Below are 25899 nucleotides of genomic sequence, written 5' to 3'. Positions count from 1 at the left end.
ACAATATGCCGATGCATTCGGGCTTCGAGGACTATCTCGACATTCCAGGAGGAGATGACTTCGCCGAGGTAACGGACCTGTTTGTAGCCGGGGCTCAAGGTACGTCAAATCGTGACCGTTTTGGTGCTCCCGAGTTGCTCAACCGTCCGCGTAGATATGGAACCAGAAGAGGTCCTCCTCATGGATGGTTTTACTCTTATGGACGCAATGAGTGCCTTCGAGGTGAGCCCAAGCATCACTCCCCAAGTGTCCCGAGTTGTCATAACCTCTACTCCCACCGCAGATTGGCGAACCCCGTCTAGACAGTGGAATGATTCTCGAAGAGCAGCGGAGACCTCCGTTCGATCCACTCACTCCCCTGCTTCCGGAGGAGGTCTGCTGGATCCTGGACCGCAGCTTCGCTTGCGAGGTGAATGCCACCCGCTACTGCCCTTTCGTACTACACCGGAATGTTCATACTGCACTCTTTGTTTTGTTCGCGTACAGATGGAATGGCATGCGGGGAAGACGCTCTCGCAAAGCGTCTTCACCATCCTCTTTGTGCACCACTTACCAGACATCAACCCTGAGTACCTCCCGCCCGAAGAGGACGAAGACCCTGCGCGGCCGCGATGGCTTATCACCGTAGTCATCCGCGCCGCTATGCTTGGATTGCTAAAATGCTGCGACTTCGCCTGGAGGGAGCTTTCCAAAAACCGCGTGCATGATGTATGTGCCGTGTGAATGTACCAGTAACTTACCGTCCTGACGCGTGCTCTGTAGATAGAAGACTGGCAAGGAGAGAAATGCGACGTGTCATTACTGGAAGGCGTCAACTCCGACCTCATTATGCACCTGTTGGACACCGCATCCGACTGGGTCCAACAATCTGACCTTTCGGATGCGCAGATTGACGCGTTATGCGACCGATTATACCTACGCAAGGTATGTCAAAGAAGGATGGCCGTAGCTGTCTGGGTTTGACAACTTATACCCCGACCAGACTTTGCTCGCGCTGTACAAACTGGACCTACTGAAAGGGGTGGACCAGCTATGGTACCATACCACGGTGGGCCGCGAGCTCATCGATCGGATGCGAACACCAGACAATCCTATACCGCCAGACTCGTCTGTGCACCTCGCGATGGATGCATATATTGCTCGTCGACTGCCAAATTTCATGCCTATACGCATTACGGAGATACCACCTCTAGGACAGATCTGGGACTCGCTTGATGCTTTCCTAGAGTTCTGGGCGGAGATAGGTCATTTGGTAGCGTCACCCTCCTTGTCATTGTGGAAGGTGAGCTTGATGTTCGTGGGTTGCATCAATCGCCTCAGCAAGAAACTGACTTATTCAGACTGCAGGACAACTTCGGTATAGTTTGCACAAGAGGCCCGCATGTGCGTTCCATAGATCGCTCTTACAGGTCAGTAGACTCACCGCCTGACCGTCGACTGCTTCCCGTACTCAACACGCTCAGACCCTTTTCTTCGACAAAGAGCTCGTCTTTGGGACCTATCGACCGATGCGGCTTGTGGAGCAATTCTTCTACGAGACGATCGGAATTCCTTACCCCGCTATAACGCAAGCGTTCAAGCGGAGCGGCCCCGCGAACCCACCAGCGAGTATGCAGGATGTCGTCGAACGGCGAATCATAAGAGTGATTCTTCAGCTCTATTATCTTTGAGCAGTATTTTCTCATTGGGCTCATGCTCGGTAGCTCATGGTTCCACACATACGTTCATATTGGTATAACCCTCCACGACGACGGCGACATCTGATGAAAGAAGTTCTCCAGTGGCACATGCTGTACGACGTGATGCTGAAGGATGTAGAGACGCACAAGCCTCCCGTACGTGCCACAAATCAACTTCTCATTCTAAGCATTCATCCTATTAAGCGTATCCAAACTTTAGGATGCGGAAACGGCAGCGATCCTTCGCGCAGTCCCGCTAACCGCACGCATATGGCGGTTAGAGCAATGCCGGGAAGTCATCCTAGCCGGGTTCCAGCAAGAGCTGTACGCACCCGAAGAGAGGCCGATTGCGTACTGGTACCTCGCTCGCGTGCTCGACCAGCATATCGCATGCATAGAGGACGTTTTGCCTTCCGTTCCACGAGGTACATTGTACTATCCCCATTATCTTTCAAGTCCTCGTAACCCGAACCTTCTGTCTAGATTCAGCCGCATATCTCGAGTTCTTGTTTCAAGCGGATCATCTGGCTGCCCTACAGATGATCTCGACGGCATTGATTGCAGTGAGTCCCCACCTACTGACTCCGTGACCCGGGCAACTGATTCTCGCGCATACTCAGCTTACCTCTATGTACATCACGTCGACGTGGAAGCGGATATCGATAAATTTCAAGAGAAGGTACAAGTGGGTGTTGAACCCCGAGTTCGAAACACTCATCCCAGCGCATCCTCTGCCGGACCTGTTGAGCTTCCCGTCCATGCTCGATGAGTTGTTGCAAGTAAGTTACCCCAATCCCAGGGTCTACCCCTTCATTCTGAACTGGCGTCTCGACATGACAGGAAACACTGTACTCGCCCTCAAGAACTTTCGAGCTCGCAGAGAACATCGCCCGCCGCTTGAGCGAATCACCGCAGGAAGCTGTCAGTCATTGGGATCGTGATCGACGACAGGTTCGCTCCGTAACTGTAGCTGCTGCCGGGAATACGTACACTGACTTGGCACCGCTCTTGAACAGTACCTAAGAAATCTTGCAGACGCATGCGACCGGCTCAAACGAGGGACGCCGGACTCGTTCATTGAGCTCCCTAATCTAAATATCAAGACGTTGAAGTGGATACCAGATGTGCACCCGTGGTTCCCCACTGTCGCTTCTGCATAATTTTATTTGTATGTTGAACTGATCCGGTGGGGGCGTTAGTATACTGTAGTAGCAGATATTGGGTTAGACCGCAGGCCTGGATAATTAAACAGGTTGTGTAGTGGGCTAAGACCAACCGGATCCTGCGTTGGACCCAGGCAATGCCTGCGCCTGAATTCCGTGCCTGCCGGACCTCGGCCCGGGTGAACTGGAAGAAAGCTGGAGCGAACTCTGTTTCGCAACCGTCCTTATCGACCACCAACGTCAGTACTTGCTGAATTATGGACGGAACAACGCCTCCGGCAGTTTTGACCATCGCAGGCTCTGATTCCAGCGGAGGAGCAGGGATCCAGGTATGCGCACTTTCCGAGTCATACTACCCGACTCAGAACGAAGCGATGATGTCACATCCGAGGATTAATACATTCCCTGTAGGCCGACCTGAAGGCGTTCACGGCATTTGGATGCTATGGAACGTCCGTCATCACCGCACTCACTGCGCAAAATACGAAGGGCGTGCAAGGCGTGCACCCGACGCCGCCCGAATTCCTCGAACAGCAGGTGAGTATCGTCTCAGACTTTTGTGAAGTGAATTAAAACATGACATGAATCGCATTTCAGTTACGGGCAGTGCTCGAGGATATAGATATCAAAAGTATAAAAACAGGGATGCTCTATGATGCGGAGAACACTCGCAGAGTAGCAAGCACGCTCAGGGCGCACTTCGAGGACACGGCCAGGATACCCCCGCTCATCGTGGATCCCGTCGCCGTCTCGACCTCCGGGCACACTCTCCTCCATCCTGAAGCAGTGGACGTCATGGCAAAGGAACTCTTCCCGCTTGCAGCGCTCATCACCCCCAACAAGCCCGAGGCGGAGCTCCTGCTCTCACGCAAAGAAGGGAGCGCCGATGCGAGGATCGAGACCCTCGAGGATATGTTGTCCGCGTCCGAGCGCCTCCTCGCCTTAGGGCCCAAGGCGGTCCTCGTGAAGGGCGGACACATCAGTTTGACACTGGCGGACGTCCGGAAAGTAGTTGCTTCGCGACCGGATTTGGCGGTCGTCCAGGAGAACTTCCTGGGCGAGAACATGGAGATCTTGCAGGTCAATGAACAGGTGTTGAATGCGCGCCCACTTGTTGTGGATGTCTTGCGAGAAGCAAAAAGCGTCACCTTGTTTGTCAGTCCGAGGATAGAGTCGATGAACACCCATGGGACTGGCTGTACACTGGCTGCCGCCATTGCTTCGGTTCTGAGCAAAGGGGAGCCGAGTGGGTACTTCCCTCAGCATATCCCGAACATTGCTGACCAGGACTAGTGCCTGAGGCGGTACGACAAGCCACCATATTCACACATGTCGGAATCGAGACTGCGTTTCCGGTTGGGAAGGGCCATGGTCCATTGAACCACATGCATATGCTCACGAGGAGACTTGTCCCACCGTGAGTGGAGACACTATCGCTGGCCCTCCATGTAATACTTACTTCCCCTGTTGACATAGGCCAAGACCAAGTAACCCTCACCCGCTTACTCGTATCCTTATCCAATCATCAAAGCGAACATGGAAGGAGTACGTAGAGCATGACTTCGTGAAGCAGCTTGCGCAAGGTACACTTCCGAAGGAATGCTTCTTACATTTCATCAAGTAAGCCCCATACTCTCATGAACGTCTCCTCCTGCTAACGATCAAGACAGGCAGGACTACCTGTACCTGAAATACTATGCACGGGCATACGGGTACTGCGCAGCCCTCTGCACCTAGCTCCATAATGTTGACTGGTTAGTGCAGCCTGCTTATCGCAAAGTCGGCCACGTACACGTCCATCCAGTCCGCGACCCAGACCATCATGAACATCATCACGGAAGTGACAACGCACAAGTCTTTCTGCGCACTATGGGGCATCAGCGAAGCGGAGCTGAGCGCGACGCCCGAGTCTCCTTCGACTACTGCGTACGGCGCATACCTCCTCGACATAGGACTGCAAGGTATGCCACTGCGACTGCGCCGAATCCTGCGAGCATTGATCCTGGGCGGTTAGGGGACAGCGCAAAACTTATCATGGCCCTTGCGGCGTGCCTCCTCGGGTATGGAGAAGTCGGGTTGTGGCTGAAGAAAGAGGCGGCGAAACCCAACAGCTGGGTCAAGCTCAAAGGGAACCAGTATCTCAAGTGGATCGAAGACTACTCGGGCGAGAACTACCAAGCGGCTGTCAAACTGGGGATCGGTGCGCTTTTTGACCTGTGCGCTAGCGTGTGAGCTGCGCAACTCACTCGCGGAAAACAGAGACGATCGAGACGCTTGCAGTGGACAATGCGCCAAATGCGCGACAATTCCACGAGTGGTGCGTGATCTGGGAGAAGTGTACTAGGCTCGAGAAGGGGTTCTGGGATGCGTCGCTGAATCTACTGTGATTGGAGAGCGAAGTCAGGGATGAGGACGATATGATACACGATTAGATTACGAGGGGGTGTAGCTGAGACTGAATAATATTGAGCGTAGCACAAAGCAGCAAGAAAGCAGGGCTCGACGGAAACGATGTATTGATGATGCGATCGCGTTTCGGATCGGGGACGAGACACTGGGTGTCATGATGTGTCCTCATACTTCAGGGGAACGTCCGGCGTAGGTGAGGTGCGCTCAGGTGCCGCGGCGAGGGTCTGGATGTCGACCTTGTGCTCTTCCGACTCTTCCTCAAACTTAACTTCGATCTGCGGACCGGCACCTCGATCAGCTTCTACTGAGACGGCGGAGGCAATCTTCTTGCTTCTCGTCTTGCTACTGGACGCTTTGACGACCTTCCTAGCGCTCGGGCAGAGCCCATCGCTAAGCTCGCATTGGTCGCACTTGGGTCCAACGGGTGCGCATATGGTCTGTGGTGCGGGTAGCCGCCGGGCCGATAAGCACTTAGACAGAACTGCTGACTGCGCCACGAAGCCACAGAGTAACACAAATGGTAAGAGAATGTATCGAGACGCACCTGACCGAATCCTACGAGTAGATGGTTGATATCTGGGTGCAGCTCCACTGGCAACCATGACTGCAGGTTTAGGCTAGACGAAAGTTCATCAGCAAATTGGTCGGGCGAGTCTCTGGACCCTGCCAGCGGGTCGTACCGGGTCTCCTCCGGAGTCTTCGTTGGGGACTTGTGCCATCCAAGCCTGTTCGTTATCCGGTGGACGTGCACATCCACGCCGATTCCAGCATTTCTGGAACCGAAAAGTGATCAGCACGAGAACGGAAGTAACTAACGGCCATACGTACACCTTCCACGCGACTTGCAACGCTAGGAAGGCCATCTTGGGCCCAACGCCAGGCAGAGAACAAAGCTCATCTACAGTCTTGGGAACATCGCCGCCGAACTCGTCCTTGAGTTTCTGTGCAGCTTGTCTGATGTACCTGAGCGCGCCCGTCAACTGATGGCGACAGTCGGGCGATCGGGAGCAGACCCCCAAGCTTCTGCTTACTGTGTCTTGCGCCGCCAGAAGCCCACTTTGCATATGGCTTCGGAAATAGCGCTCTCGCTGGCTCTCAGAACCGCGTCGATGGACAGGGTCCCGCCCACAGCCTCGCGGAGTTTCGCCACTGCCGCATCGGTCACTTCATCTTTGGTCTGTGACGACAGCATCAGCGAGACCAGAGTCGAAAAGCGTTGATTCTATCGTGGCTGATAGTCAGGGCACTGGACAAGAAACATGGTGAGATGCCACCTTCGGGTCGGTTTCCTTCAACTGTGCCTGGTCGCATCCCATGGTGTCGACCGGCGCGACGATACGCTGGCGCATGCGCTTTATCGTGTCATATGCCTCGCGCCAGCTTGGAGGTGCCGGGTGGGGGGTCTCCAGCGCCGTTGGAATCGGCCTCGGTTTGCGGGGAGACGCGACCCGTTTCGGTTTAGGACGTCCTGTCGCAGGTGCTGAGGTGGACGAGCCGGCTGCCTCTTCCGAGTCGACTTCAGTTTTCACGAGTTGAGTGACCTTGGCTGTCTTCGAAGCTCTGCTTGTGGTAACTTCTCCCGACACGGTATCCTCGGAAGATCTTGGTGCCGTCGAGCTCGAGGGTGCGCCATGTCGTTGTTGGGAACAATTTGAGGTTGATGGGTTGGCTGGAGTTGAGACTTTCAGCCTTTTCGACTGACGCACTAGCGTTTCAGGTGCGATCTCATTTGGCTCGAAGATCGTGACGCCTGCCTGGAACGCACTTGGCCGGCCGAGCAACGACGCTCTCCTCTTCATAGGCGGGTGGTAGTGGTGATGGTCTAGAGGAACGTCGCGGGTACTGTGAACAAGAGAGTGATGGTTTTACTATGCTCTGTAACGGTCATATGTGTGCGTGGCATTCGTGGTGTAGCGGTAACATTGGGTCTTCCCATGGCCTAGCTCCGGGTTCGACTCCCGGCGGATGCAACTGACCGGCTAAAAAGTGGATTTTTGTTGCTCCCTGACACACCTGCTGCCATGTGAACATGTTTTGAATACATTCCTCGATGGAAGTCAGAATATAACTCACAGTCCAATTTTGTGCGCGTATGCATAGACTAAGTGCGTCTAGTGTCGTGGGAATGTCCCCCCGAGAGTAGCGGCCTTACCGAGAGGTAACAGTAGCGCTTGTGTCGCTTATACTATCATTGTCAATCCCGCTCAGCTTGCGTCTTCTGAACAGATCAACAGGTAAAATAGCCTGTCTCAATTGCTTACGAGAGGCCCGCGATCTCGCGGTGATTATGTAGTTGGGATGGTTCGTATATCTAGGTGAGTCGTACACCGGTTGACAACGGAAACCTCACTACTAGGGTCCAGGGTCCAGGCAGTCCAGGAGCCCTCATTCTCTGGTGCACCGGAATATCGATGCCACAACTACATAGTACACATGCCACGGTAGTTTCCGATGTATGCTCCTTGGGGAGGGTGAGTCTGAGTCGAATTCCATTTCCGCATTAATAGAGTAGCTTATATGCAGTTTTCCACCCATGCCCAACGTTCACGATGCTGATATCAAGGGCCACATTGCGCACCTCAAAGGGGCTGCTCAGTTCGCACTCAGCACTCAGTAAGCTATTCCATAAGGTATAATGGTTGTGAAGAACTGTTTTTCTGAACTTTCTATGTTGGGCGGCAGCAGGCCCCTCAATCCGGACCATCCTTCTTGGGAATTCCAAACATCATTCGTTGGCGCTATGTGGGGCCAACCTGCTATCAACATACGTCCTCTGCACCCCAAAAATGGTTCTCAGAAGTATCGGCGTGCGAGTGCATGCTGCTACCTCATGTGAGTACTCCCTCGTGCAGACGCGAAGACTTGCATATGGTTGCGACGACTTCTTTTGTTTCTTTGCATGCGAGACACTCCTTTGGGCCCATCTGTATTTCAGTATAAGAAGGCCGTGTTCGGGCGACATAGAGAAGCGGGAGAACAAGTGTTGCATAAACCTGTCGCTGTTGCCCTTTTGCACTACCAGCATGCTGTTCCTTCCCTCGGCTATGCTCCTCGCTTTCGCGGGCCCTCTGGTCCCCGGATACGCCTTCGTTATGGCTGCCCATACGGTCAATGTCGCCACCCGTGCCAGCATTAATAGCCCTCTTTTCCCCGTCTCTCCCCAGCAGGAGTATTGGACGACTGACCAGGACCTTCCTAGCCCCAGTCCCCTCGCAGACTCTACCTTCCGTCTCCACAACGAGATCGCAGCTCTCTCTCACGATTACGTCGACGCACCGGATGGCAAGCTGTCTATGCGCGCGATATACCCTGCAGGTTCCTACACTTTTAGCCATGACCCGCAGGGCGGGTTCTCCTTCTACGCCCCTGGCCCGTCAAACGTCGACTTGACTACAGCGAAGGAGGCTACATTCAGTTACGACGTCTACTTCCCCTCCGATTTCGATTTCGTGAAGGGAGGAAAACTGCCGGGTCTTTGTACGTTGTTTGTCACTGTATCTCTTATCACGAGCTCATGAGCAGACTGATCCCTTGCGTTTTCCCAGACGGTGGAGACAGTGACGACGAGGCGCTCTCCTGCTCTGGAGGACGCCGGGACGACGGCTGCTGGTCCGCACGCTTCATGTGGCGCACAAATGGTGCTGGAGAACTCTACACATACCTCCCGCCTGACTACGACGAGAATCAGGCGGTCTGCGACATTCCTCCGTACTCCACTTGCAACGATGTTTACGGCGCATCTGTGGGCCGTGGCGCGTGGACGTTCGAGACTGGCGGCCGGACCACGATTGCCCAACGTGTCCGCCTGAATGATGCCGGCCAGTCGAACGGAGAGCTCGAGGTCTTCATTGCGGGAAAGAGTGTGATCAACGTGGGCGGCCTTGTTATCCGCGATAGCTCGGCCGGGCGCATCCGTGGCCTCCAGATGCAGACATTCTTCGGAGGTGAGTCTCCTCCTCCCACAGGCCTGGATTCGTCTTCCCACAGCGAAGGCATGCATATGGACTAGCTTCTAATGACGGCTCCCCGGCCCATTGACTGCTCCGAGGATCGCCGCGCTCGGTGCATTTCCGTCTACAGATGTCTCTCCGAGCTGTAGAGCTTGCGCTCTCCCTTCTCATACCGTGGGCTGACTTTGTACTACTTTTGTGCACAGGGTCGGACTCCTCGTGGGCTTCTCCTACAGACCAGGACGTCTACTTCTCAGACTTCTCCGTCGCTATCACAGAGGATCTATGAGCGCTAGACTACGTGAGTTGCCTTGGTAGCGCTCCCCGTCACGTTTGATATGTATTGCTGTCTCTCAGGTTGATGTGTCGGAGGCTTTCTTCAAGATGATTTAGGTGATTTCTTGTTTTGTGTCGGGTTTTCGTCATAGGTTATATTGTTACTGGTTGAATTGTACCGATGAACATACGTCTATGCGTTGTTGCTGTTCTACACCGTGCTTGTAGCACGGACCTCCAGGGAAATGGTCAACACATAGGTATTGATGGAGTTCTTTGCAGAACGCAACCAATGCTGTGAGCAGCCCAGCAGATTTCTCCTTGATACCACATGCGCGATTGAGTTGTGAAGACGATGCGAGGAACAGAGCTGATCCGGATCCAGATTCGGATTTCCGGCTCGTGGATGGGCCGTAGATAAGTCCTCCGAGCCTCGAACGTCCGACGTGGTTTGTTCGAGGGCTCTTGCTTCACACGATCAAGCGCTGGAGCTGCCGCGCGTCGGAGGCTGTGCAGAATGTGCACGTCACCGCCGACGCAGGTGCTCCGCAGCCTCTCGGTCTTCGACTCTCAAGTGCTTGCCACATAGCTGTCCTGTCTGCACTATGCTATGGTAAAGGACGAACCAGACACGTGCACATGGTTGTAGAGAACACGCACAAACCCAAATGTGACCAGGACGCTCGACATCAAATCGCCTCGACAGCCCAATGGGGTAGACAACACTGCCGCGGTTGAGTACTACCGCGACCACCCAAAGGCCACATCAGACATCAGTCGCGGGTGTCGGGCGATATTGGGGTCGACTGTCATCTTACGAACTCTCCCCTGGCGCCTCGACTTTCAAAATCAATCAATCGGTGAGTGGGGGCAGTGATGATATCGGCGCCACATACAGTCTCAATTTCTTTAACCATTGGCTGCGCCCGTCTAGCTTCAGGTCAGACTCGATGCTGTTTCAATGCGCGGTGTCTTGGCTACACGTACCGGAGGCTAGAGTTGGGGACACATGAGGTTCGACGCAGATGCCATTGAAGACGTGAACCATAAGCGCTTTGCCTCTGAGACAAGGGCAGCTTTTTGTTCTTGATCACATGGGCGTTCTCTGATCAGCCCCGGTCCTATTGCCGTTTCGTTCCTTGTTCTGTGCGCTAATGTCCCTCTTTTGTTTGCGGGCGCACCGTTCTCCCAGCTTTGCTATGCGACATGGATCGTATAAAGGCGTACCCATTGTGTTGCATCTCTCCTTGCTCGACGCCGCAGGTTTCCGTCCGCTCCCAGGTTTTCGCTCATACAGCTGTGCTGTTCCACTCGCTCTACTGCTGTCCTTACACTACACGAATCGCTCGACGACAAAATGCTCGCAACATTTGCTCCCATCATCGCTCTCGGAATTGCGTCCACCGTTTCCGCTCTCCCGCTTTTGTACAATGCCACCCTCGCCGCGCGTGCTACCTCCACTCTCTTCCCTGTGTCCGATAGCACTTCTTGGTCTGTCTCTAAGGACGCATCTAATGCTGTTCCCTTCGACGATACAACGTTCCGTCCTGTCAGCGAAATCAAGGACCTGACTCATGATGTCGTCAACGCACCTGATGGTGTCCCTTCCATCCAGGCCAAGTACCCCAAAGGCTCCTTCAAGCCCTCCGCTCAGCCCCGTGGTGGCATCTCTTTCTATGCACCGGGACCCGATAACGTCGACTTGACCACCGCCGCGGAGGCTACACTTTCTTACACTGTCCTGTTCGAGGATGGCTTCGACTTTGTCAAGGGCGGCAAGCTCCCGGGTCTCTGTAAGTCCTTTGTCTGGAGATCACCAACGAACAGTCACTGATTTCTTTATCATCATAGACGGAGGAAACAGCGACTCAAAAGCCATCGGTTGCTCCGGTGGCCGCCGCGACGATGGCTGCTTCTCCGCGCGCTTCATGTGGCGCCCTGAGGGAGCAGGCGAGCTTTACACCTACCTCCCGCCGGACTCTCCCGAGAACAAAGCGGTCTGCAACGTTCCTCCCAAATCCGAGTGTAACGACGTATTCGGCGCGTCCGTCGGGCGTGGCTCCTTCTCGTTCACCCCAGGGACGCGCACAACGATTGGCCAGCGGGTCAAGCTCAACGATGTCGGCCAAGCAAACGGCGAGCTCGAGCTGTTCGTGGACGGCAAGAGCATGTTCACTGTCCCAGGCCTGGTGCTGAGGACGGCGGACTCTGGGCGAATTCGTGGGATCCAGATGCAGTCCTTCTTCGGAGGTGAGTAGTTTGGAGCTGTGGATATATGGCCAAACCGTGCATGCGCCGGGAGGATTGATACTAACTTGTTGCTGCGCGCAGGTAACGACGCTTCTTGGGCGACACCCAAGGAGCAGAACGTGTTCTTTGGCGACTTCTCGGTGGCCATCACCAAGGCGCTCTGACGACTAGATGCCTCCTAGAGATACGACTACACGACCTCGCGTCGACTTACGACTTAGTTATAATGACTCACTTATTGCCGTGCATCCAGCATGCCCGAACTTCCTCACGCTCATTCCAGGCTCTCGACCAAGATTGAGCCATGTATCCCAGTAGACATCATGGCACGCATATTGTACACTTACTCACGCTCGCGCACTTGCATCTCTGCAATAGACCATGTGGCACTGTGCTGTTCTCTGTTACATTTCCACGCCTGGTAGTAGTAGGCGCCACCGGCGCCGTCTTATCCCATCGCCCCGTCCTACAGGCGCTAATCGCTCTCACTCTGACAACCACGATGTCGAGCAGCGAGTTGACATATCAAGCTGAACGGTGGTAAGTATCCTCCAACTCATGCCCCATAGGTGGGGCAGACTCGTCCTGTCCTAAGCCCTTCAAGGTAATCCAGGGTTCCGGACGTGTTCATGCTGCTGATGCGCCGAATTGTAGACATGCGCCGCGCCGCGCCCCATTGGGCTTGTACCATGATTTCATGCGGTCTCAGCCCTCGAACGCCACGACCTAAAGCCCGTAGGCGGCACGGTGCCTCTTCCTACCGGCGTACATCGGGTGTAGCCACTTCAAGATGCGACTGGGTCGTTGATATACGATCCACGGTCTCTGTTGCTGCACGTGTCTGCGCTGTCGGTGGCCATCTGGCCGAGAGCCCGACTGACACACAGGTACGCCGCAGCCATGCCTCCTCCCGCAAGCTCTTTTGAGATGGACGTTTTTGTCTCTTAGTTGGCCTGCTTTGCCTCTTTCTCTAGCAATATAGACTTCTCCGAAGAGCTGATGTCTACCGGCCATATACTCTTCTTGCGGACTCGTCCTTCTCGGTCGCAACGCACACTCGTTCTCTCATAAGAACCGGGTTGTCTTTGCATGTTCCCCCAACTGCTTTCACTCGGAATCGCCTCTGTCTCATCGTACTCTTCGAATATGCTGCCGACGTTCGCATTCACCCTTGCTCTCGTGCTTTCCTCTGTGTCCGCTGTACCGCATAGCTGTCCAGTGCAGAGCTCCAACAATGCTTCTGCTTCGGCATCATCCGACAAGACTCTCTTCCCCATCCTCTCCAACGACAGCTGGTCCGTCTCGTCACAGATACGGAACGCACTTCCTTTCAATGACGCCACACTCCGTCCGACCAAGGAAGCGCACGATTACTCTCATCCCTACGTGAGCGCGCCGGATGGTGTCTACTCCATCAAGGCCTTCTACCCTAAGGGGTCCTATAATCCCTCTGGAACGCCTCGAGGCGGCCTTTCTTTCTACGCCCCAGGCCCTCAGTCGGTTGACTTGACCACGGCGAGAGAGGCGACCCTCACTTATTCCGTGCTCTTCGAGGAAGGCTTTGACTTCGTGAAGGGCGGAAAGCTTCCTGGGTTGTGTACGTATTCGCAGTTGTTACATCTCACTCGGGCGTGCTGCTGATGGTAGTCGGACAGATGGCGGTAACAGCGATGAGGAAGCTTACTCGTGTTCAGGCGGCCGCCGCGACGACGGCTGCTTCTCCGTCCGTTTCATGTGGCGCACGGCTGGGGCCGGGGAGCTCTACACCTACCTCCCTCCAGATGCTGCCAACAACAAGGCTCACCTCGGAGGCGTCAAGCCTATGTCAACATGCAACCCCACCTACGGGTGCTCCGTTGGGCGCGGCTCGTTCAAGTTTGCCGCAGGCACGCGCACCATCATCGGGGAGCGTGTGCGCCTGAACGACGTTGGGCAGCAGAACGGAGAACTCGAGCTCTTCGTGAACGGACGTAGTATATTCACCGTCACCGGCCTGACACTTCGCACGGCGGACTCCGGGCGCATCCGTGGCATCCAGATGCAGACGTTCTTCGGAGGTACGTGATGTACAATACACCAACGGGCAAGCAGGTTGACGCTCAAACGGCTTGTAGGTTCGGACGCCTCTTGGGCAACTCCAAAGGACGTCAATTCGTACTTCGGCGACTTCTCCGTGGCAATCACCGAGCAGCTATAGATGTCAGGATCGTCCCTGCTCACCTGTATCATGCTGAGCTGCGCTATGTATATTTGTACTACACGTCTGCCAATCAAGGGTTGTGCGCGCATATATTTAGCACGCTCCGCTCCTATCAGGTGTACTTCGGTGTCCACAACCGTGAGATGATGCTATTTGGGTTTGCTCGCCCCTCCATAGCTCCGGTGCCATGAACTGCTGTTCTGTGATGGCCACATTGCTCTGCGAGACGTCTCGATGCATCCATCTCCCGCCATACAAACTCTCACAGAATCTCCTGAATCTGAGTTGTTAATAGTCGTAGGACTCCAGATTGTAGTCTTCAAGACCGACATCCGAGATTTGACGTCTACAGCTACTTCGGATCCACCAACTTCCACGGTCCTGCCTGCTGTTCGCTAAGCAGTTCATGCGATATCGAGGGGGACCCCTTTGTCGAAGCATGTGAGAGGTAAGTCTGTACCCCTCTGCTCGACACCCGGTCTCTGAAGATCATGAGCAATATCGAATCATCTGGGTTCACAAGTATGTGATATGTTCCTGCCGCCTGTACGTACCATGTACCGTCACAGGCATCGTCCTTACGGTTCTGTAGCGTCGCTGTCGCGCTCCAAAGAAGCTCAATCTGTGTTATCCAGGTATCCTCGACCCGACGTGGCAAGCCACCACAGACAAATTGGTATCCTGCAAGCATTTCAGGCAAAGCGAACAGGCCCCAATTACATTCTCGCCGTCTTGCTTGGATGAAGAGGTGTCTATTCAAGATGTACTTAAGGAATGGCGGAGTCGCTTGAGGATATGAAGCTGCCTCGTTTCCGGAGGTGACTGCCGAATTTGCTTCGCATCCGGTTGCAAAGGGCCGCCACTCCAGCTTTGCGTCAAGTTGCGTGCAACGCAGCGATCAACAGGTGCAGTGCCCCCTTCGGCATGTGTAATCGTCCGACGGATGTACTGACGGTGAGTGTCCGTCCTCTATACTGATGAGGCTGCCACCTTACTAGGATGCGGCCATAGCGTGGAAGCTCTCTTGAGAATGCCCTGAATGAAAGCTCATGCACATGGGCAGACCATGGCTGAGCAATTAGTTGAGGTGGACAATGGCCGAAGCTTGCGACGGCAACGAGACGCTGGATTAGGGTCAACTCCACCGGGCGTCTCACGGCTGATGCTTTGGTATCCCGGCCGTCATTTTCTCTATACTTATTCTCTCTCTTTCCCTCATTCACTCCTCCCTCCTCCTCCCCACTTCCGCCAGGTTTCGTGCAGTCTCCTGCACAGCCATCGTTCTTTAACTCCCCACTGTCTCTATAGACTCGGTTCTCCAACCAAACGACACTCATTTTGTGGAAATAGGCCATCTCGATCATGTACGCCTTTAGGACTCTCCTTGCTGTCTTTGCCTTCTCTCTCCTGTCGGTCTCGGCTGCTCCAGCACACCACCGTCGGAGGACTTGCAAGGCTCCCAGTGTCTCTGCTTCCGTTGCGACGAGCACGTCTGTTTCGTCTGCGGTCTCCACGAGCACTGCGGTTGCGTCGACTTCAACGCACCTCACAAGTTCGAAGGCATCCTCGACCCACGCGTCCGGCAGCACCGTCAAGTCTTCCAGCTCCTCTCACCACTCCACCAGCAGCAGCGCGCAGCCCTCTGCTACCGCTAATGCTGGCCCCACCAGCTTGCTTAAGAAGCTCTTCCCTGTCTCCCACAGCGCGTCCTGGACTACCTCCACCGCGTCCGATGCCGCTCTCCCGCTTGATGACGGCACTCTCGGTGTCGAGAAGCTTCTTTCAGAGCTCTCGCACAACTACGTGACCGCACCGGACGGCAAGAAGTCGATGCAGGCGCACTACCCGGAGGGCTCCTACACCTATGACCACGATCCTCAGGGCGGTCTTTCCTTCTACGCCACCGGCCCGTCTCAGTTCGACCTCGACAACGCCAAGGAAGTCACATTTTCGTACTCCGTGTACTTCGACGAGGGCTTCGACTGGAACAAGGGTGGCAAGCTTCCCGGTGTCTGTGAGTAGCCTTCCTGCGTCGTACCTCTTGCCGAGCACTGTATGCTCGGAAGTCATATACGCGATCATGCCCGCGCAGGCCGTTTTCATGATCTCGGTGTAGCTACCTTCAGCGGCTATCCGGCTTGAACATGTGCTCGTCGTGCGCTCGTGTCGTTAATAGTTTTCACATGGTGTTCATTCGGCTGATACCCACTGTTACATTCACAGTCGGCGGCAACTCCTTCGACATCGCTGCCTCGTGCTCCGGTGGCCGTCGTGACGACCGCTGCTTCTCGGCTCGTTTCATGTGGCGCACCGATGGCAAGGGAGAGATGTACACTTACCTCCCGCCCGATTTCTCTGCCAATAAGGCTGTTTGCAACGTCGCGCCCGAGTCCGACTGCAACGACACCTATGGTGCCTCCGTCGGCCGTGGCTCGTTCTACTTCAAAGCCGGGGCCCGTACCACGATCGGCCAGCGTGTCCGTCTCAACGACGTCGGCCAGGAAAATGGCGAGATCGAGCTGTTCGTCGAGGGCAAGAGCATTTGGACCGTCTCGGGCCTCGTTCTCCGCAGCTCCAGCGCGGGCAAGTTCCAGGGCATCCAGATGCAGACGTTCTTCGGAGGTGGGTTTCCTCGCTGTCGCTACTCCTTATGGTTCCTGACTGATTGACTGACTCTACAGGCCACGACTCCTCGTGGGCGTCGCCCAAGTCGCAGAACACGTACTTCTCCGACTTCTCGATGGCCATCACGGATACATTCTGAGCAGCTTCGCTCTCCGTGATACGCTCCTTGGAGCCTCCCTTGGTTCAACAATACGATCCCTGACGTCACCATTGGTCCCGGTCCACACTCACGTGGCACGCTTCCCTGCTTCACGCATACACACATCCACCTGCATCTCCCGTTACATACTCGATCTCTCGTCTCTGCCATTCCGTCTTTGCTTTTTTTCCCTTCCTGCTCCATCGTTCGCTACTCTATTACTATTGTTACATTCGCGCCCGTGCTCGACGCACCTGTTCTTCGCTCTCGATTCTTACCACAAGTTCACAACTGGTTATGGATTTCGCGTATAAGGGTCGCGAGACACGACGCGCAGCGGACGCGTCGCAGGGAGGAACGGGATTGGGCGCCGCGATGCGTATCGCATATGTATCGCTAGACAGATAGATTTCTGTGTCGCCAGTCGCTTTGACGTTGTTGTGAATACATATGTCGCACTGAGCACGATGGATGTCGGATGGCGTCGCCAATGTTCTTTGAGAGTAATCAGGTTGTTTGTGTCGTGATATTTGGTCGACTGCCAGGCATCATGTCGAATTCGGCAGTCCGTAGAGATGTCAGCCTATCACACCACCGTTACGCTGCCAACTCTCGACTCCAGCTGCCAAGCATGTTGTAGTATACCATGTCTGTCTGCGCATAGACATAGCCACGCGATGACGTTTCGCCGACAGTCGGTACTCGAAGTTCGCGGCCCGAAGGATTCGTGCTTCATGATGCTAAAAAAGACAGAAGCAAGGAATAGATTGCATCCGCCGGGAGTCGAACCCGGAGCTAGGCCATGGGAAGACCCAATGTTACCGCTACACCACGAATGCTCTATAGGGCTCTTATGCTTGCTGTTGGCACTGTGAGGTCATTCAATCTTCGCCTTGAGGGGAAGTTTATGCAATCATACAATTGCAAGCATGGCAGCACAAACCCCCGTTAACGTTGAAACACGGGCTTGTGAGATACCCATCTTGCTATAAGTCTACGAGTTGCCGATCAACGTCAACAGTTACACTTTCAATTTGGGAGTGGCTCGTGGCGTCTATCCGGCGTCTGGTTCAAGTCGCCGTCCCACCGGTTCGCGTCTCGACCGCGCTATGTCTACATAATCTGGACGTGTTTAATACCCCCACCATCCCGAGCACGCGGCTTTTTGTCTATGCGCGTGCGACTAAGACATGGCACAGTCAAGAGAAGCTACTGCGGAGGCACCAGCTCAAGGGCAGATCTTCGTTGTGAACGGGGAACCTGTCGCGTTTTACCTCCATGGCACGAACGAACCGGGAGATCGTTGGGCTTTGACTCCCGGACAGCGTGAGGAGCTTGCGAGGAAAGTAATGGTGAGATGCACCCTTCACATTCCTGGTTTCCAGTACGGGTGCGGTGGACTGAACGCGGTCTGCAGGCGCACGGTGGGCGTATCTGTCCCCGGGAAGAGGACGCAGATACGATCATCGCGAAGGAGGGGAAGGCGTTCTACAAGCTGGAGTACAAGTATAGCTCCTCTAGGAAGTATGTGGAGAAGCCGACGTTTGTGAACACGTGCATCCGGAACCGCCGTTACGCGCACGAACCTATCAGGCAGAGGTCCATGGGTGGTCGAATCCCTGGAGAGTGAGTTCTCAGCACGTAATCTCCAATGCTCTCCATCTCAATGTACCCAGGAATCGGGTAAACTTTACCAGTCAAGATGACCGGCACCTATGCGAATACATCGCTTTGAGGATACCTAATAAAGAGGCTGGTGGTCGTTACGGTGAGGTATTCTATAAAGAGCTGGTAGACGACGGATGGAAAGTGCGTAATCTCGCTCTGCTTATACTTGTTCTGGCCCTGAGTGAGGTCGGTTAGAATGAGCACGAATTTGGTTGGGCGAGACGCCACACATGGCATTCCTGGCGGGAGCGATATAGGAAGAACGATGCACGTCTGGATCCCATCATCGATCAGATAGTTGCGGCCAACCCCCCGCCCGTGGACGGCAAGGGCCTTTATGAATACAGCCGGCTCGTGAATGCAAAGCAGCACTACGAGTTCATGAAGAAAAACCAGTACCAGCCCTCGGACGAAGAGGAGGACTACGAGGACACTGATGCCGAAGAGCAGCAAGAGAACGACGAGCTTCCAGGGGAAGAGGACGCTCAACGGCATCCATCTCCAGCTCAGGCCTCAGTCGGTCGAAATGCTGAGAGGAGACAAACGGATTTCGGTCCTCGGAGATTGCCAGGTCCGTCGTCGACGAAACCACCTTACGGGCGTCGTTCTGCGCCTGGTAACATGGCACGGCCTCGTCATCAAGACCTCGATGACACCGGCGAATTCCAGTCCACTGTCGGGCTCGACGACGAGTGAGTGACCACCCCCACTTCCACGTTGCTATCTGCTCACGCAACGGGTAGCTTTGATTTCCCTCATGACTTCGATCGACCTGGGCCAGAGGAGGCGGGCCCATCTGGCACGCAGCACAGTCCCTCGCCGGCCCCTTCGCCCCGTGCTTCCCAGCCGGCGAAGAAACCGCCCACCCCTCGACCGGTGAGACCGAATGCGGCAGCCCGTGCTGCGAGCCAATTTCCGATGAGTTCCCAGATGACGCTCGTGAACCTGACGCAGCCGCGCAGCACAGCGCAGCGGCGTCTAGAAACGCCCCTGCACGAGGATCAGGAGGTCGACTCTCGACCACAGAAACGCAGGAGGAACATCGCCAAACCGTTCGTTTTGATCGACTCGGAGCGTGGCCGTGTACAGCAGCAGCGCAGTAGCTACCAGGCCCAGGTGCAACAGGACCAAGACCACCGACCTGATGAACCAGCAGACTTAGAGTCTTTCTCGCAATCGCCACCTGCCGGACAGACGAACGAGGACGCCGAAGTGGTGGAGGAGATGCTTGACGGCAGCGTCGAGCATAGCGGGCGGTTGTCCCCCGATGTGCCCTTCGAGCTGGAGGAACTCGACAGTGACGACGAGCGTGCGCTTCTAAGTCTGAACCCCCAGCGCAACCCTCCACGTTCCAGTGCGAGCGACGCACAAGCAGGCCCTAGCCGAGCTGTGTCCAGAGCGCGCAAGCGACCTCTGCTCTACGAGCAAGATGAGGACTTGGAGGACTTCGCAAAGACCCTCGACCTAGTCGGAGGTATGGCGCCCCCACGCGCTATCGGGTCCGTCGCCCCCGGACCGTCGGCCTCGTCTCGTGCCCAGGCTCAGGCCCCAGTCACACCCTCAGCCTCGCGGAGCCTGCTACGGGCGCCGAGCGTGGCAGAGTCGACGTCGACGTCGTCCTCGCAGCAACCCCGGGACCCGGTCAATCATGTCCCGTTGGACGGCACACGTGCGAGCGCGGAGAGGAGGAGGGCGAGGGAAAGCGCAAGGCACGAGCCGTATAACCCTCCGCCCGGGACCAAGGCTTTTGAGGTTGCTAAGCAAAAGAGCGCGAGGAGGACGCGGAGTGGCAAGATTAGGGGCTAATCATGCTCAAGGGGCTTTTTACGCCCGAATGGTTTGCTCTTGACGGTTGGTCCAGCCCCATTCCTTTATTCATATGTACGAATTGCCGTTTGTGTCACGGATTCGTGGTCGTTCTACCCTTTACCACAACTCCTCCACTAACTCTATCACTGGCGATATTTTCCTTTGCTGCGTCCCTAGTACAGCTTGCGGTTCAAATGCCTGGTAGATGCTCTCCCACGTATGCGCACACTATGTCTTCGGATGGCTGTCGATTACAGGCTGTTTTCTTCGCTCTGCCGCTATTGCATACATAGTACATTCTTGATGATACTCATCCCGTAGTCTATATGATATCGATCCATCCGTCTTTGTGGCTGTTCCTCTGCATATTCAAGCCGCTTGAACTTGGCCACCCATTCTCGAGAGTGAGTCGGGCCGGCTATCGCTCCCGACGAAGAAGGCGCCGTCTACACTGCGGGTCGCGGCTTCTTATGCACTACCGTGGGTCAGGCTGATGCTATGGCCGACTATACCGCCGCACAGACCAGACCAGACGAGTTCGCAGCGGCGAACAAAGCTTACTTCGACGAACAGGCACACCATGATCATGGCCACGGACAGGAGCTAGGGCGCAGGAACGTCGCGGCGATGCGCAAGACGTGGCCAGAACTCTTCGACGAAGACGAGACTGTGGCTATGGACTATGCTTGTGGCACAGGTCCGTCTGATGCCTCGCAGATCTAACGCTGACAGGCCTCATGCGATACGACCGGAGTATAGGGAACGTATCCCGGCAGCTCTGCCAATACGTCAAGGCGGTCGTCGGCGTGGATATCAGCGAGGCCTCGGTCGACCGCTACAACGCACAAGCAGCGAACCAGGGACTGGAGCCCGATGAGATGCGGGCCGTGTGTGCTGAGCTGAAGGGGGAACCGGGCGAGCTTGACGGGCTCAAGTTCGACATTGTCGTCGTGCGTGCCATATCACAGGGCCGCTATGTGCCATCCGCTGATTGGTTCGTTTCAGTGTTGCGCGTCGTACCACCACTTCCCCTCGATAGAGGAGACGACGCGGGTTCTGGCGTCTTTCCTCAAGCCCGGGGGCTCTCTACTCGTCGCGGATATCAAGGCGGAAGAGGACGGCCGCTTGTTATTCTCCGAGGGCTATCACCACATCGTCCCACACAAACATGGGCTGAGCGAGGAAGAGATGCGGAACGCGTTTGAGGGTGCCGGACTGGCCAAGTTTGAGACGAGGGAGACGTTCAAGGCGAAGATGCGATCGACGGGCCAGGATATGCAATGGTTCGTCGCGCGAGGGGTCAAGCAGGTTAGCTGAGCTTCTGATGTGGTTGGTGAGCGATCGGCACGCAGCGGCTCTACCGGTTCCATCTGCAAGACCTCAGTGGGCGCATTCCCTTATGAGCGACCTTTTGATTGTAGTCGCCTCTGTGGTACGCCTTCAATGGATTTACTCATCACTATCGGCCTAATGTGCCTTCGATTTGCCCGAAGGGGAGATGTTGTACACGAGACGTACTTGACAATTACGGTACCCTGACTGTCTTCGAACCGCCCATTGCTTACCCCTACTACTTCACGCCCCCCGCAATGAATCACGTCGCCTCGTTGTAGCTCGTATCACAGCAGGGGAGAGTGCTAGGAGATATGCCTACCACGACCAGGTCGAAGTCTACTCTACCTTGTTTGCCATACGGCCTTCGTTGTCTCTGGGGTCAGGGCGAGTTTGCAGCACAAGGCAGCTAGCATGATATAAATCCGATGTGTAGAGATACAGGCGACGAGGTAGAAAGCAATAGGTATGTACGAGCTGATGGATATAATGCACGCGTATGCGAATGACACAGATAGAATCCGACAGAGGGGGCAAGCCATAAGCAATATGGGCAAGCGACCTAACGTATTCAGCACGAGCAGGCACCAGCGTCTTCGTCCCCGTTCAAGCTGCGCCCGGGCGTGACTGAGGACGTTTTCGTGCCGTTGGACGCCTCTTCCGGTTGCGAGTCAACCCTGCGAGGGTAAGTGTATCAGAGGTGCAATTCTGAGGGCCACAAATACTGGAGGCGCACTCGTCTTTGATCGTCTTCGCCAGGAGGCTGAACGCCTCCTCGACGTTAGTCGAGTTTTTGGCCGACGTCTCAATGAAGGGTATTGATACAGTATCCGCGAAGTCCTATCGATCAGAAAGGGTGTTGAGTGCCAGCAAGAATGAGCGTGAGAGCTTAGGCAACCGACCTTGGCAAGCGAGTACTCGACGACCTTCTTCTCGACCAAGTCGGACTTGTTGCCGATGATGAGCTTCTTCACGCCTTCCGAGGCGTATCGCTCAATCTCCTGCATCCAACCCTTGACATTCGAGAACGTCTCTGAATGGAAGCAGGCTCAGGCGGGGGCGTGTCACACGAGCAGTGCGAACGTACCTCCGTCGGTGACATCATAAACCATGATGATACCGTGCGCCCCGCGGTAGTACGCGGCCGCGATTGTGCGGAATCGCTCCTGGCCGGCGGTGTCCCACTACCAACGCACCGCTTCCAATGAGCATAATAATCCAAACAGTCGAGCAGCAACGAGAGTGAGGTTGAAGGCGATAGCCTCTGGCGGAGCACTCACAATCTGCAGCTTGACCGTCCTTCCTTCCAGCTCTATTGTCCGGATTTTGAAGTCGACGCCAATGGTGCTCAGGTAGCTATCCGTGAACGCATCCTCTGCGAACCGCAAGAGCAGACATGACTGCCAACCAAAGTCACAAGAGCACAAGCATGAAAGGAGCAAGGAGTCAGCCTCGGCATGTGTGCATGTGGCTCGCTGGCACGATCGCATCAACACACCTTGCCGACCCCAGAGTCGCCAATGAGCAGCAGCTTGAAGAGGTAATCGTACCCGTCCGGCATATTAGAGAGCAGTTACGCGCCGTGTCGGTCGTCGAGCTCAGACCGAAGGTGGTGGTGCAGGCTCAAATACAACACGAGAGCTGTGGGTGTCGTACACTGCTTCTGCTGCTGTACGCCGCCCGCTGTGTGTTGCGCCCGTTGTCCGGGAAAGGATGTGCAACGCTGATTGGGCGCGGACAGCGCGAGGTCCACAGCATTTCGGGCATGAGCCGAGGGCATCTTGATCCAGCGGGCGTTGTCCCAGCAGACGCTCACAAGCTTCCCTTACATAAGCAATCCCCATTCATCCAGCGCTTACGATGCCAGCCACCACGACGAGGTATTGACCCGACTAGATCATGCTTGCCCTCCATAATTCTATACCCCCTTGACTGTTCAAAGGATCCCATATCAAGCGCATATCTGGAAGGCATGGACTAAGACTAATTGGGAGGAGTAGACCACATCTCCGCAATCGACTGCCTCAAAGCCCCCAGCTCGTTATCTTCCACTATCTCTTTGAAGAACGCCTCGCCGTCAGCACTAGGCACTGGCGGCTGGCCGGGGTTTTGGCGGTCCATGATCAGCTGGAAAATACCGGCCGCGCCACTCATGTTCAACACGCCGGCCAGAGCAGCATGCAGCCTGAACAGCTCAGGATCGGGCAGCTCGACGCCCATTGCGTCGTGGGGTCGTTTTCTGTGGCGAGAAGCTCGCGACGTTCCAGGCTCGGAAGGATTGTCGGTGGATGATTGCGTGGAAATTGCAGTATCAGCGTCCTCGATGCTGTGGTCCTTGAACACTACCACAGTCGGCATGTTATACCGTAGGTTTATGGCATGATCGTATTCCTTGTACTCGTATTGATTCGGAATCTAACAGAGAGAAGTATGAGAAGACGGAGCCGGACGTTAGCCCAAATGAAGAGACAAACCTCTGTAGGCTTCAGGCACCACAGGAAGTCGTCGAACGCCTTGTGCACAGAACCGCTATCCACCAAAAACGCATTGACGGGGCTGTCCAGAAGTCCTATATCCTTGACGTACTTCTCATCGAGTTGGCAGTAGTGCTGGAGTATCTCGAGAGTAGCTGTTATTGACCGTGTCTGCGATCTCAATAAGCAAGGGCATCGTCATCAACGGATTGTCGCTCTTGCCATACCCTTTGTTTCGCGGTGTTGCGGTTGTACACCACAAGAGCACGCTTGAAGATATGAGCAACCTCGAGATATGCAGTGGCCACACCTTCGGGCCTGTTCCTGGTGGACAAATACACATCCATGTCTCCGGTGATTACAGACCTATGTCCCTCCCGCCTGCCCACCTGAAAGCCTATGAGAACGACACTGGACCGGCCTGGCATACAAGTCGTAATACTCACATCACCTCGCAGTTCTCCCGACCGATTTTTGGACAAGCCAACGTCGTCAATAATGGACTCTGTGTTGGTTTCTGTGGGTGTAGCATTTCCAGAGATGTCATCGAGGCCGACAATCAGTTCCGCGTTTTCTTGCTGCGCATAAACTGAAGACGTCGAGACAGTCAGCGCAGATATGTTAGATGTGGCATCGACGTACACGGCCATAGCATGAATGCGGCCCAAGTTGATGCGAGACGTTCCAAGCCTTGCGCCAGAAACTCCAGGCGATCCACGTTGTCTGGAGCCCGGCGGGCATCATCTGCGCAAGCACAGATGGCGGCTGAGACGTATCTCTTTCCCCGTTCGAGGCCGAGATCCTCCGCAGTGGCGTACATCGCTTTGATAAGGCCTCTCACAGTAAATCCCTGGAACAAGACAGCCCTCGCTGATGATGCACGGCGCCGCACCCACTGCGGAGTGTCGTATTGGTTGTAAAGTGGGTCGTTGAGGACCTGAAGGTGGCGTTGGGCGCGAGCATACAGGGCGTCGTCTCTATCGGACTCGGCGCTACTTTCGAGAATAGTCCTGACGGTGTTGGAAAGAGCAGAAGCCTCGTAGGGGTACACCTCGGTGGAGAGCCCATAGCTCCTGGTGGAGGTCGGAGACGACGCGTTCGAGGAGCCAGATGGAGAAAACGTCAGACCAGGAGGCTTGTTCCCACCTGGCGGGGTCTGTGGCGGACGATGGCCCTGAGGAGGGCGTTCGGACCGGGAAGATGCCAAGCTGGTCAAGCTGGATTCGCTTCCATCGTGAGAGCCTGATGAAGTCGTGCGAGCGTGGATAGGCATGAGGGCAGAATGAGCGAGGAATGAATATTGAATGAGGATGTCGGTGATTATGCTGGCTCGACGACGGGGTATTTGCAGACCTGAGTAGACGCGCATTGCTGCCGTTGTACTAGACTTTCTTACGCTGATCAACTGCGACACAATTGCGATAGAATCCTTCTGCAAACGATTCAGGACTGAACCAAATTTTGGTGATCTCTGAACCAATAGGGGTGCTCAATTCTTGTCGGTCGCTCAGTTGCTCGCGCGCCTATTGGGCGCCTGCCTAGCTGCATTCAAGGTCAGCTCAAGCGTCTGCAGCACAGCGAGCAGAGAGACACGCAGGCAGCAGGTGCAACACGACCGCATGATGCCCCCGAGCTGGGACTAGAGAGCGACGCGAGGATTTGACAATTCAGAAGCTATAAAGTTGCTTGTCTCGAGATATGGAGTCGCCTCACAAGGTTTGAGTCCAGTTGCCATCGAGCCCAGAGCGGCACCCTCAGCTGAACCATATATATGTCGTGCTGATTCTGTTTCCGACTTGGGCGCATTGTGTACAATAAGTCCAGGTCAACGAGTTTATAAGCTCTCCCGACGTCACCATTCACTTGCTGGGCTGATTTCCCGGGCCTAACAAACCTAGCATGAGACGATCTTGTCGATCTCTCTG

General features: G+C 55.2%; 11 protein-coding genes and 2 non-coding genes across 13 annotated transcripts; 9 read left to right on the top strand and 4 right to left on the bottom strand.

The window, feature by feature from the left end:
• Positions 1 to 11: 11 nt before the first annotated feature.
• On the top strand, positions 12 to 2839 carry DICSQDRAFT_71813 (uncharacterized protein; the record flags this gene model as incomplete). The annotated part of the gene is made up of 14 exons (XM_007370901.1): positions 12 to 99; positions 155 to 222; positions 284 to 409; positions 487 to 708; positions 763 to 924; positions 983 to 1282; positions 1341 to 1409; positions 1464 to 1643; positions 1704 to 1835; positions 1900 to 2104; positions 2163 to 2242; positions 2300 to 2458; positions 2520 to 2630; positions 2696 to 2839. The coding sequence occupies 14 exons, from the start codon at positions 12 to 14 to the stop codon at positions 2837 to 2839; spliced, it is 2046 nt and encodes a 681-aa protein (XP_007370963.1).
• Positions 2840 to 3099: 260 nt separating this feature from the next.
• On the top strand, positions 3100 to 5229 carry DICSQDRAFT_71741 (uncharacterized protein; the record flags this gene model as incomplete). Its single annotated transcript, XM_007370900.1, has 9 exons — positions 3100 to 3171; positions 3254 to 3379; positions 3440 to 4088; positions 4136 to 4259; positions 4319 to 4462; positions 4513 to 4554; positions 4607 to 4803; positions 4857 to 5042; positions 5102 to 5229. 9 exons carry the CDS (start codon positions 3100 to 3102, stop codon positions 5227 to 5229), a joined length of 1668 nt encoding a protein of 555 aa, XP_007370962.1.
• A 174-nt stretch (positions 5230 to 5403) lies between these two features.
• On the bottom strand, positions 5404 to 7050 carry DICSQDRAFT_71755 (DNA glycosylase; the record flags this gene model as incomplete). Its single annotated transcript, XM_007370899.1, has 6 exons — positions 5404 to 5688; positions 5796 to 5868; positions 5932 to 6024; positions 6080 to 6214; positions 6283 to 6473; positions 6526 to 7050. 6 exons carry the CDS (start codon positions 7048 to 7050, stop codon positions 5404 to 5406), a joined length of 1302 nt encoding a protein of 433 aa, XP_007370961.1.
• Positions 7051 to 7150: 100 nt separating this feature from the next.
• Positions 7151 to 7221, top strand: DICSQDRAFT_t207. Its single transcript has one exon. It is a non-coding gene; the product is annotated as a tRNA-Gly (tRNA).
• Positions 7222 to 7463: 242 nt separating this feature from the next.
• On the top strand, positions 7464 to 9683 carry DICSQDRAFT_141339 (uncharacterized protein). The gene is made up of 7 exons (XM_007370898.1): positions 7464 to 7722; positions 7775 to 7864; positions 7934 to 8083; positions 8451 to 8728; positions 8797 to 9195; positions 9408 to 9502; positions 9559 to 9683. The coding sequence occupies exons 2-6, from the start codon at positions 7785 to 7787 to the stop codon at positions 9488 to 9490; spliced, it is 990 nt and encodes a 329-aa protein (XP_007370960.1). The 5' UTR covers positions 7464 to 7722; positions 7775 to 7784; the 3' UTR covers positions 9491 to 9502; positions 9559 to 9683.
• A 1151-nt stretch (positions 9684 to 10834) lies between these two features.
• DICSQDRAFT_175024 (uncharacterized protein) lies at positions 10835 to 11891 on the top strand (the record flags this gene model as incomplete). Its single annotated transcript, XM_007370897.1, has 3 exons — positions 10835 to 11270; positions 11329 to 11727; positions 11809 to 11891. The coding sequence occupies 3 exons, from the start codon at positions 10835 to 10837 to the stop codon at positions 11889 to 11891; spliced, it is 918 nt and encodes a 305-aa protein (XP_007370959.1).
• A 982-nt stretch (positions 11892 to 12873) lies between these two features.
• Positions 12874 to 13924, top strand: DICSQDRAFT_175023 (uncharacterized protein; the record flags this gene model as incomplete). Its single annotated transcript, XM_007370896.1, has 3 exons — positions 12874 to 13324; positions 13383 to 13784; positions 13842 to 13924. The coding sequence occupies 3 exons, from the start codon at positions 12874 to 12876 to the stop codon at positions 13922 to 13924; spliced, it is 936 nt and encodes a 311-aa protein (XP_007370958.1).
• Positions 13925 to 15155: 1231 nt separating this feature from the next.
• Positions 15156 to 17148, top strand: DICSQDRAFT_93774 (uncharacterized protein). The gene is made up of 3 exons (XM_007370895.1): positions 15156 to 15941; positions 16151 to 16549; positions 16609 to 17148. The coding sequence occupies exons 1-3, from the start codon at positions 15290 to 15292 to the stop codon at positions 16689 to 16691; spliced, it is 1134 nt and encodes a 377-aa protein (XP_007370957.1). The 5' UTR covers positions 15156 to 15289; the 3' UTR covers positions 16692 to 17148.
• A 311-nt stretch (positions 17149 to 17459) lies between these two features.
• Positions 17460 to 17530, bottom strand: DICSQDRAFT_t206. The gene has a single exon. It is a non-coding gene; the product is annotated as a tRNA-Gly (tRNA).
• Positions 17531 to 17844: 314 nt separating this feature from the next.
• On the top strand, positions 17845 to 20528 carry DICSQDRAFT_183883 (uncharacterized protein). The gene is made up of 5 exons (XM_007370894.1): positions 17845 to 18043; positions 18109 to 18317; positions 18368 to 18500; positions 18555 to 19051; positions 19103 to 20528. Exons 1-5 carry the CDS (start codon positions 17882 to 17884, stop codon positions 20163 to 20165), a joined length of 2064 nt encoding a protein of 687 aa, XP_007370956.1. The 5' UTR covers positions 17845 to 17881; the 3' UTR covers positions 20166 to 20528.
• A 138-nt stretch (positions 20529 to 20666) lies between these two features.
• On the top strand, positions 20667 to 21485 carry DICSQDRAFT_175020 (S-adenosyl-L-methionine-dependent methyltransferase; the record flags this gene model as incomplete). The annotated part of the gene is made up of 3 exons (XM_007370893.1): positions 20667 to 20865; positions 20928 to 21118; positions 21174 to 21485. The coding sequence occupies 3 exons, from the start codon at positions 20667 to 20669 to the stop codon at positions 21483 to 21485; spliced, it is 702 nt and encodes a 233-aa protein (XP_007370955.1).
• Positions 21486 to 22071: 586 nt separating this feature from the next.
• Positions 22072 to 23061, bottom strand: DICSQDRAFT_175019 (GTP-binding protein ypt1; the record flags this gene model as incomplete). Its single annotated transcript, XM_007370892.1, has 6 exons — positions 22072 to 22177; positions 22237 to 22340; positions 22403 to 22533; positions 22588 to 22684; positions 22781 to 22900; positions 22999 to 23061. 6 exons carry the CDS (start codon positions 23059 to 23061, stop codon positions 22072 to 22074), a joined length of 621 nt encoding a protein of 206 aa, XP_007370954.1.
• A 422-nt stretch (positions 23062 to 23483) lies between these two features.
• On the bottom strand, positions 23484 to 25247 carry DICSQDRAFT_175018 (uncharacterized protein; the record flags this gene model as incomplete). The annotated part of the gene is made up of 5 exons (XM_007370891.1): positions 23484 to 23915; positions 23975 to 24145; positions 24202 to 24363; positions 24421 to 24563; positions 24617 to 25247. 5 exons carry the CDS (start codon positions 25245 to 25247, stop codon positions 23484 to 23486), a joined length of 1539 nt encoding a protein of 512 aa, XP_007370953.1.
• Positions 25248 to 25899: the final 652 nt, after the last annotated feature.

The sequence above is a fragment of the Dichomitus squalens genome (genome assembly GCF_000275845.1).
Source record: "Dichomitus squalens LYAD-421 SS1 unplaced genomic scaffold DICSQscaffold_80, whole genome shotgun sequence".
NCBI classification, from domain to species: Eukaryota; Fungi; Basidiomycota; class Agaricomycetes; order Polyporales; family Polyporaceae; genus Dichomitus; species Dichomitus squalens.
The sequence above is the reverse complement of the archived record's forward strand: the minus strand, read 5'-3'. Positions and strand labels throughout refer to the sequence as shown.

Bases quoted from the DNA above. Each gene is read 5' to 3' on its own strand.
- DICSQDRAFT_141339 (XM_007370898.1), top strand. From the start codon at position 7,785: ATGCCCAACGTTCACGATGCTGATATCAAGGGCCACATTGCGCACCTC. The intron at 7,865-7,933 runs GTAAGCTATTCC...GTTGGGCGGCAG, and splicing joins CAGTTCGCACTCAGCACTCA to CAGGCCCCTCAATCCGGACC. The intron at 8,729-8,796 runs GTACGTTGTTTG...GCGTTTTCCCAG, and splicing joins AGGAAAACTGCCGGGTCTTT to ACGGTGGAGACAGTGACGAC.
- DICSQDRAFT_93774 (XM_007370895.1), top strand. From the start codon at position 15,290: ATGTACGCCTTTAGGACTCTCCTTGCTGTCTTTGCCTTCTCTCTCCTG. The intron at 15,942-16,150 runs GTGAGTAGCCTT...TTACATTCACAG, and splicing joins TGGCAAGCTTCCCGGTGTCT to TCGGCGGCAACTCCTTCGAC. The intron at 16,550-16,608 runs GTGGGTTTCCTC...CTGACTCTACAG, and splicing joins GATGCAGACGTTCTTCGGAG to GCCACGACTCCTCGTGGGCG.
- DICSQDRAFT_183883 (XM_007370894.1), top strand. From the start codon at position 17,882: ATGGCACAGTCAAGAGAAGCTACTGCGGAGGCACCAGCTCAAGGGCAG. The intron at 18,044-18,108 runs GTGAGATGCACC...CGCGGTCTGCAG, and splicing joins AGCTTGCGAGGAAAGTAATG to GCGCACGGTGGGCGTATCTG. The intron at 19,052-19,102 runs GTGAGTGACCAC...CGCAACGGGTAG, and splicing joins ACTGTCGGGCTCGACGACGA to CTTTGATTTCCCTCATGACT.